The 10,503-nt window shown below is 36.4% G+C and overlaps 1 protein-coding gene across 2 annotated transcripts in view; it reads right to left on the bottom strand.

The window, feature by feature from the left end:
- The window catches only part of KIAA1841 (KIAA1841 ortholog), a 60,602-nt gene that overhangs the window by 9,540 nt on the left and 40,559 nt on the right, over positions 1 to 10,503 (bottom strand). For both annotated transcript variants that reach the window (XM_010862965.1, XM_010862966.1), the window contains 4 exons: positions 9,792 to 9,937; positions 8,856 to 8,952; positions 7,880 to 7,912; positions 6,344 to 6,443 (listed from right to left, as the gene is read on the bottom strand). In XM_010862965.1, the coding sequence (XP_010861267.1) occupies positions 6,344 to 6,443; positions 7,880 to 7,912; positions 8,856 to 8,952; positions 9,792 to 9,937 (376 nt within the window). The remainder of the gene's footprint in view (positions 1 to 6,343; positions 6,444 to 7,879; positions 7,913 to 8,855; positions 8,953 to 9,791; positions 9,938 to 10,503) is intronic.

Raw genomic sequence — 10,503 nt, 5'->3', positions numbered from 1 at the left:
GCTGGGAGGGATTGGGGGCAGGAGGAGAAGGGGACGACAGCGGATGAGATGGCTGGATGGCATCACTGACTCGATGGACGTGAGTTTGAGTGAACTCCAGGAGTTGGTGGTGGACAGGGAGGCCTGGTGTGCTGTAATTCATGGGGTCACAGAGTCGGACACGACTGAGCGACTGAACTGAACTGAAGTGAACCTACAGAATTTAATTTTCACCCAGAAGTCATGAGATAAAGAAAATGATAAGTATGATCCACTCAGAAGAAACAGTTGATAGAAACAGATTGAGAAGGCCAGCATGTTGGACTTGGGAGACAATAATTTCAAAGCAACTGTTACAAATATGTTCAAAGGAAAAATGGTAGAGAGAATCTCAACACATAAACAGAAAATATAAAAGAAGAACCAGGGGGGAAATTCTAGAGCTGAAAGGTATAACTGAAATGAAAAAGTTAAAAAGTGTACCAGATAGGCTCAAAAGAAAATCTGAAATAGCAGAAAAATGAATCAGTGAATGTGAAGTCAAGGATTAGAAATTATCCAATCGGGGGGAGAGATGACTGAAGAAAGGACCCAGAGCCTCAGACACAATATCAAAAGGCCATAGGTGTATTGGAGACCCAGAAAACAAATGTGAGAAAGGGGTACAAAAAATACTTAAAGAAATAATGATTGTAAGATAACAATTTATAGATTCAAAAAATTCAGCAAGTCCCAAATAAACACATAGAAAATCACATCTAGGCATACCGTAGTCAAGCTTCTAAAAGTCAAAAATAAAAAGATAAATCTTGAAAGCAGAGAGATTAAAACTATACATTACATACATAACAGGGGAAAATTTTTATCACAAGGACTAACTTCTCAGAAACAATGGAGGCCAGAAGACATTGAAATGACATATTTAAAGTGCTGAAAGAAGGCAATATACAGATACATAGTTATACAGTTATGGCTGATTAGTGCTGTTGTATGACAGAAACCAATACAACATTACAAAGCAATTATCCTCCAAATTTAAAAAGAAGTGCTAAAAGAAAAAAGTTGTTAATCAAGAATTAAAAATTGAGAAAATTGTACTTCAAAAACAAAAGCAAAATAAAGACATTTTCAGGTGAATAAAAACAAGAGAATTCACTAGTACACTTGCAGTATACTTGTACTACAGGAAATAAGAAGTCCTTCATGCTCAGTTGGTTAATCCATGGGGTCGAAAAGAGTCAGACACACTGAGAGACTTTCACTCATGAATGAATGAATGAAAGAAAATAACATCAGATGGTAACAAAGATATAGACACAAATGATAAGTATGTTGGTAAATATAAAGGACTAAAGGTATATGTTTTTCTTTGTTCCCTTCTCTAAAGGTTCTTATGTTAATATTTTACCTGGAGTAATTCATATTACCTTTAAGTAGACTGTGATAGATTAAAAAGGCATGTTGAAATCTTTAGAACAATCAAATGCAAAGAAATATAACTAAAAAGCTAATAATTTAAATAATATACTAAAATTTTCTTAGCACAAAAAAAAGCAGTAAAGGAGAAACAGAGGAACAAAACATTTGAGCCAATTAGAAAATGAATAGCAAAATGGCAAACCTAACACAACCATATCAATAAACACATTAAATATAAATAAAATAAATGGTCCAATCAAAATGCAGAGATTGTCAAACTGGACAAGAAAGCAATTTCCAACAATATGCTATCTACAAGATACATACTTCAAATTAAAAACTCCGACTGTTGAAAATAAAAGGATAGGAAAAAGATATGTCATTCAAATGGTAAACAAAACAAATCTAGAGTGATTATGTTAAAATTAAACAAAACAGACTTTAAGATAAGCAGTTCTACTATAAATAAAGAAGGCTCCATCTACACTATAAATGTATATATACCTAGTTACAAAGCTCAAACACACATTACGCCATGCCATGCCTGCTGCTCAGGCATGTCTCGACTCTTTGAGACTCCATGGACGGTAATCCATCAGGCTCCTCTCTCTATGGAATTTTCCAGTCAAGAATACTGGAGTCAGTTGCCATTTCCTACTCCAGGGGATCGTCCCAAACCAGGGACTGAACCCATGTCTCCTGAGTCTCCTGCATTGGCAGGCAGATTCTTTACCACTGTGCCACCTGGGAAACTATATCATGATAAAAGAGTCGATACACTATAATTGTGTATGTGCCCAGTTACAAAGTTCTAACCCATACATAAAGCAAAAGCTGACAGACTTGAAAGGAAAAATACATAAATTAACATGATAGCTTGAGATTTCAATACTAATCTCTTACTAATTGATAGAACAAGTAGTCAGAAAATGAGCACTAGAAAATCAAACCGACTTCACTCTACATTTACAGACTACTCCACCAAAAACAGCAGAATTCACACTGTTTTCATGCACATCTGGAACATGTGTCAATAAAACTTAGAAGATGAAAACACAGAGAGTACATTTTTTTGATCACAATGGAATTATATGAGAAATCGACAACTGAAAAGTATTCAGAAAATCTGAAAATATTTGGAAATTAAACACATTACTGAGCAATACATGGGTCAAAGACAAAATCATGAGGGAAATTAGAAAATATTTTGTACTAAATATAAATGAAAACAAGACATACCAAAATCTGTGAGAAATACTTAAAAAGCAGTGTTTAGAGTGAGTCTTATAGTTTTAAATGCTTATACTAGAAAAGAAAGAAAAAAATCAGTGATTCAAGTTTCCACATTAAGAAACTAGAAAAAAGAGGAAATTAAGTCCAAAGTAAGTTCAAGGAAGGAAACAGTAAATATAAGACTGAAAATCAATGAAATATAAAATAGACAAACTACAGAGAAAGTCTATGAAATCAAAAGCTGGTTCCTGGAAAAGATCAATAAAACTAATAAACCTGTAGCTAAACTTATCAAGAAAAAAGGAATATAAAACACAAATTAACAATACCACGAATGAAAGAGGGACATCATCAGAGATCCTTCAGATAGAAAAGGATAAGAAAATACTATGAGCAACCTCATGCTAATAAATCTGACAATGACAATTTGGATAAAATGGACATATTCCTTGAAAGAAGTCAAAACAAATTTAAGAAGAAATCAGATCAGATCAGATCAGATCAGTCGCTCAGTCGTGTCTGACTCTTTGGGACCCCATGAATCGCAGCACGCCAGGCCTCCATGTCCATCACCAACTCCCGGAGTTCACTCAGACTCACGTCCATCGAGTCAGTGATGCCATCCAGCCATCTCGTCCTCTGTCGTTCCCTTCTCCTCCTGCCCCCAATCCCTCCCAGCATCAGAGTCTTTTCCAATGAGTCAACTCTTCGCATGAGGTGGCCAAAGGACTGGAGTTTCAGCTTTAGCATCATTCCTTCCAAAGAAATCCCAGGGCTGATCTCCTTCAGAAAGGACTGGTTGGATCTCCTTGCAGTCCAAGGGACTCTCAAGAGGCTTCTCCAACACCACAGTTCAAAAGCATCAATTCTTCGGCACTCAGCCTTCTTCACAGTCCAACTCTCACATCCATACATGACCACAGGAAAAACCATAGCCTTGACTAGACGAACCTTTGTTGGCAAAGTAATGTCTGCTTTTCAATATGCTATCTAGGTTGGTCGTAACTTTCCTTCCAAAGAGTAAGTGTCTTTTAATTTCATGGCTGCAGTCACCATTTGTAGTGATTTTGGAGCCCAGAAAAATAAAGTCTGACACTGTTTCCACTGTTTCCCCATCTATTTCCCATGAAGTGGTGGGACCGGATGCCATGATCTTCGTTTAAGAAGAAATAGAAAACTTGAATAGCACTATATTAATAAAAGACGCTGAATTCATAGTTAAAAACCTTCCTATAAAGAAAACTCCAGGCCCAAATGACTTCACTGCTAAATTTTATCATACATTTGAGGGCCAAAGAATACAAATACTACACAGATTCTTTCAGAAAAAGGTAGTGAACATTTTCCAACTGATTTTATGAGGTCAGTATTAACCTGATAACAGAATTTGAAGATGACATCATAAAAAAACTACAGGCAAATATCCCTCATGAGCACTAATAAAAAATCTTTAACAAAGTACATACAAGCAAGTGAAATATAGTAATACATAAAGAGAAAAATGTCTATTGATTAAAGCCTAGATGCTGTGAAGTTTCATGTAACCATGCAAATTTTTGTGTCTAACTATAAAACTCCTAGAGGAGAACATAGGCAAAACACTCTCCGACATAAATCACAGCAGGATCCTCTATGTCCCACCTCCCAGAATATTGGAAATAAAAGCAAAAATAAACAAATGGGACCTAATTAAACTTAAAAGCTTCTGCACAACAAAGGAAACTATAAGCAAGGTGAAAAGACAGCCTTCGGAGAAAATAATAGCAAATGAAGCAACTGACAAACAACTAATCTCAAAAATATACAAGCAACTCCTGCAGCTCAACTCCAGAAAAATAAACGACCCAATCAAAAAGTGGGCCAAAGTATTAAACAGACATTTCTCCAAAGAAGACATACAGATGGCTAACAAACACATGAAAAGACGCTCAACATCACTCATTATCAGAGAAATGCAAATCAAAACCACAATGAGGTACCATTTCACGCCAGTCAGAATGGCTGCGATCCAAAAGTCTACAAGCAATAAATGCTGGAGAGGGTGTGGAGAAAAGGGAACCCTCTTACACTGTTGGTGGGAATGCAACTAGTACAGCCACTATGGAGAACAGTATGGAGATTCCTTAAAAAACTGGAAATAGAACTGCTATACGATCCAGCAATCCCACTGCTGGGCATACACACCAAGGAAACCAGAATTGAAAGAGACACGTGTACCCCAATGTTCATCGCAGCACTGTTTATAATAGCCAGGACATGGAAGCAACCTAGATGTCCATCAGCAGATGAATGGATAAGAAAGCTGTGGTACATATACACAATGGAATATTACTCAGCCATTAAGAAGAATACATTTGAATCAGTTCTAATGAGGTGGATGAAACTGGAGCCTATTATACAGAGTGAAGTAAGCCAGAAAGAAAAACACCAATACAGTATGCTAACACATATATATGGAATTTAGAAAGATGGTAATGATAACCCTGTATGCGAGACAGCAAAAGAGACACAGATGTATAGAACAGTCTTTTGGACTCTGTGGGAGAGAGAGAGGGTGGGATGATTTGGGGAAATGGCATTGAAACATGTATAATATCATATATGAAACGAATCGGCAGTCCAAGTTCAATGCATGATACTGGTTGGGGCTGGTGCACTGGGATGACCCAGAGGGATGGTACGGGGAGGGAGGTGGGAGGGGTTTCGGGATGGGGAACACGTGTACACCCAAGGTGGATTCATGGTGATGTATGGCAAAACCAATACAATATTGTAAAGTAATTAACCTCCAATTAAAATAAATGAATTTATTTTTAAAAAAAGAAATGCAAATTATTTCTAATAGGAAAGATAACCCCAAAGACTATGGATTTGCTACCCTGTAGAACATTAATCAGTTTTGTATCTAATTTGCAATCTTTTTTTTAACATTCTTTTTTCAAATGCCTATAAATACCTGAGTCGTCAAATGCCTAACCCTAACCCTAACTTTTGGGAGAAGGCAATGGCACCCCACTCTAGTACTGTTGCCCGGAAAATCCCATGGATGGAGGAGCCTGGTAGGCTGCAGTCCATGGGGTCGCTAAGAGTCAGACACAACTGAGTGCACTTTCATTTTCCACTTTCATGCATTGGAGAAGGAAATGGCAACCCATTCCAGTGTTCTTGCCTGGAGAATCCCAGGGACGAAGGAGCCTGGTGGGTTGCCGTCAATGGGGTCGCACAGAGTCGGACACGACTGAAGCAACTTGGCAGCAACCCTAACTTTTCTCTGCTAGTTCTCTGATTTTAACTCTAATGATTTAAAAAATTTTGATACAAGTTCATTTTACAGTTGTATAAAATAATGTTTTTTTAATTGTTAAAAAAAATCATACTTTGATGACTATTATCTAATGCTTCATTTGATTGGCATTTCAAATCATCTCAGGGATACTGATGTAGTCACACATTATGAGAAACCCATTAAGTTATACCTGAAACGAAAACTCGGAGGATTATTTCTTAGTATACCACACTTTTTAAAAATAACTTTATGAGTGTTCTGTGTTAGTGTCAGGGTTAGAGAATCTTGATGAAGCCTCTATTATTTTTTCCACATTGTAACCTAGCATGTAGACTTATAAAGCCCCTTCCTCATCCCTTGCGTTAAATCCTTCAGGATATAGCCTCCTTATAAAAGTGAGATGAGTTTCAACTTAGAAATCCATACTCTGTTTCTTGGATACTTCTTCTTCATCTCCAACTTCATCTTCAGTGACCTCAGACCCAGTGGTATATTCTTCTTCTTCGGAAAATAATGACTGTTGTTTCTAAAATAAAAAGCAAAACATACCTTATTAAAATTTTATTTTATCACATCACCAATGAATTCTTCCAAACACATTTATCTACTTATTCTGGATGAATGCGCCAAACAAAAACTGATAAAATGACCACTGCCTAGCACATTTGGGAAATGGATCCAAGAATTTCTACATTTAAGACAGGATAACATTATAAGAAATATTTAGAAAATTTACTATTTTCATAGATTCTAGCAGAGTGATGGGCACATTATAGGTACTTAGTATTTGCTGAACTGCAACCCTATTTCTCAACTGAAAATATTTTCCTTGATTATTAAAATTAAGTTAAAATACAATAATTGTCAATATTAATGTAGTCTCATAAACAAGCAATGGGGAGAGAAATGGCAACCCACTCCAGTGTTCTTGCCTGGGAAATCCCATGGACAGAGGAGCCTGGTGGGCTACAGTCCCTGAGGTTGAAAAAGAGTCAGACATGACTTAGCAACTAAACAACAAATAAGTACATGTGCACACTCTCTGGGTGAATGTGGTCTTGGATTAAACATATCCACATCAGTTTCGTGCATCCAGCCACCCTCCTGTTATCACTGATACCAATTTCTATTCCATTCTTATGAATACTGGTGGCAGATGGCATAGTAATGGCAAACAGGCAAGAAAAAACAGTAAGTCAATCAACCATCCAAATAAATGGAACTTAATTGATTTGTTGTTTTGTTCAATATTCTAAATGTGACTTGCAAGTGACTTTTCAAAAAACTCCTTTAAGAAAACTTATGGGTTATGCAGCCAGATAATGGAGTATATGTCTGTTTTACAAGTCCATGGAATTATTCAGGCCAGAATACTGGAGTGGATAGCCTTTCCCTTCTCCAGGGGATCTTCCCAACCCAGGGATCAAACCCAGATCTCCCGCCCTGCAAGCGGATTCTTTACCAGCTAAGCCACAAGGGAAGCCCAAAAATACTGGAGTGGGTAGCCTATCCGTTCTCCCCAACCCAGGAATCAAACTGGGGTCTCCTGCATTGCAGGTGTATTCTTTACCAACTGAGCGATGAGGGAAGCCAACGATATTTTTAGTAAATGTGAAATTATAGATGCTGAAAAGGATGCTATACATTTAACTAACACCTATAAAATAAGGGTTTTCTACAAAGCTCAGTTGGTAAAGAATCTGCCTGCAATGCAGGAGACCTGGATTTGATCCCTGGGTTGGGAAGATCCTCTGGAGAAGGGAAAGCCTATCCTCTCCAGTATTCTGGCCTAGAGAATTCCATGGACTGTATAGTCCATGGAGTCACAAAGAGTCGGACATGACTGAGCGACTTTTACTTCACTCGCTTCACTATAAAATAAGATACTTATAAGATTCTATTAAACTAAACTTTGATGTAGGGAAAAAGATTTATGAAAGTGAAATGTAGTTGCTCACTTACCAGCTGCAGAGTCCAGTTTTTCAGTGATAAGAACTATAAAAAAAGCCAAATAAGAGATTAATACTTAAGATTGCAGCTCCTTATTTTCATGTGGATATTGTAGAAGAGTTAGAGAAAGTTACAAGTATGGCTCCCTTCTAGGGTGAAATATCTCATCTAAAAATGATATAGTACAATTTTTTATATTCCCTGTATAGAGAAAGATGTGTATGTCTACAAAAAAAGAAAAAAAAATCAACATTTCCTAATTTCTAAAGAACAAATAAATCACATACAGAGATAACATAATGTTATTTTGTTAATTATTTCACTTTTTAATGTTTACATTTTATATTAAATTAAGGAGCCATATATATATGGATATTCAAGAAATTTAATTTGCTATTTTATATACAATTTATAAATAAATGTCAATAATTAAACACTAATAGTGATCTGAAGCTTATAGAACATTTTACATGGAATATTTTACTTTCTTAGGTAAATGCTACTTCAACTAACACAAAGACAGGACATTCTCAGGTAAAGAGAGACTCCCTGGCTGTTAGTCACAGGAATCAAACGCATCAAAGCTTTTCAATCACCTTAAAAACATCTCAGTTTTGAAACCTTGGAAAAACTAAATGCATTACTGAATACAATTTTAAAAAAGAGAATTTTACACCAAAAAAGTTTATAGGACTAAGAGGGGATAAAATACCCCATTCATATGATCTTTATTCTGCAAATTACTATTTGTCCATAATAAACCCTGAAGACTATATTTTCCTCCAAAATTTGATTATTAATTCTTTGAGGGCAAGGAAAATATCAGCCTTATAGTCCTGTTAATTCAGCATAACACTTTGTTATGATAGTCAGTAAATGTCTATTAATGAAAATTGCAGTATTAATTTAAACCGATCATATTTCTGTCAAAGATTAAATATCATCAGTTGTTTTTATAAATAAAGAATAAATGAAACAAGCTACTTACAGCATTAAGCTCCCCACTCTTGGGGCCCCATGGTGTATTTGGCTCCAGTAAAACATCACAGTCTAGACCCTTTTCATCGCAGGGACCACCAGAATCACTTTAAAGAAAAAGACATTTTAGGAAGAAGTGTCTAATTTCTTAAGCTCTTTCTTTTTTTTGCCTGCATCGTACCCAGTAATGAAAACGCAGAGTCCTAACCATAGGACAACCAGGGAATGCCCCAATTTCTTAAGAATTTAAATGCAAACAATACTGCTTTAACTGCAAATGTTCTATAAACTGTTCTTCAGAAATATAGTTTTTAAGTATAAGGTGTGCCATTCAACATTTACATTTCTTAATGCATCTCGTGATTCCCCCAGCAGAAGTCGCCCCATATGGGGGGAGCACCACTTACACTCAAGCATCATACCGGCCAGGTGGTAAAACAGGCTACAATAGTGGATACTACTTTGAGAACAGCTTTTGTTAGAGGGTCCTCCTACCCCCAACCTGATAGTCCACTGCAACTGCAGAATGATGGAAGTGACTGCATTAATTACTAAATCTAAGAAGTTCAAATCCATGCAAAGATAACTTGTTGCAACCATCAATTTTTTTCTAGTTCAATCAGTCAAGCTAAGATGGTCTCAAGTAACTTAGGAACACTTTTTAAAACCCTCAAAAACTGGATTGTGGGCTTCATCTTTTCAGTCACCAGGAACTCCTATTATTAGTTTCTCTTCCCCTTGGACTTCCAATATTTTTCCCCCCTATCAAATAAATACATGCTTGCTCTTATTGTAAGCTAACACAATTTCAATTAGGCTTTCTGAAATAACACAAACTACTTAAGGACTACCCATTACTGATTTGGGGAAGCACTAGGGGTAGAAGATTCTAGGATGGGAACCACTGAATGAATAAAGCTACAGTACAGGGTTTCCCTCACCTCACCTAATTGTATCTCTAGCAAAAGGCACAAGGATGACATCTTTGTGTTTGTGCAGATCATCCAGTATTTTGGCAGTTGGACAGGACAGCAAATCTTCACCTTCACCTTGATCACGAAGAGTAACCATATGGTCCTTTACTTTACAACCCTGTTGTGTAAAAGACTAAATCTGAGAGGCTGGTTCATTATAGAAACATTCCTTTAAAGATAATGGTTTCTGTTCTTTTTTGCTCTGTCACACCATCCCATGAACGAGTTTACAACTTTTTCTTAAGAAAAAATATTACTTATACAGAAAAAAGCATGAAACATAAATGCATACCTTAACTAATATCCACTTAACACAATCCACACTAAAAAACAGAATACTGCCAATACTCCAGGATTCCCACAGGGCCACTCCCAACCAAAATCACCTCCTATTTCTCAAAGGATAACCTCTATCTCAAGTTTTTTGGTACTTCCTTCCTTACTTTTATCCTTTTACCACTTAAGGATACATCTCTAAACACTACAGTTTAGTTTTGTCTCATTTGTTTTAATGCTATGTTTTTGTGATTCAACCATGTTACTGCATGTAACTATTAATATATGCACAGTATTTCTCTATATGAATAATTATCATTTGCTTATCTATTCCATAGTTGGTGGGTGGCTTGTTTCCAGTTTGGAACTATCCTTAGTAGTAGTATTATGAACATTCTTCAACATGCT

Source organism: Bison bison, unplaced genomic scaffold (assembly GCF_000754665.1).
Source record: "Bison bison bison isolate TAMUID 2011002044 unplaced genomic scaffold, Bison_UMD1.0 scf7180017864486, whole genome shotgun sequence".
Taxonomy (NCBI): domain Eukaryota; kingdom Metazoa; phylum Chordata; class Mammalia; order Artiodactyla; family Bovidae; genus Bison; species Bison bison.
Note: the sequence above shows the minus strand (reverse complement) of the source record. Positions and strands in the feature narration are given on the sequence as shown.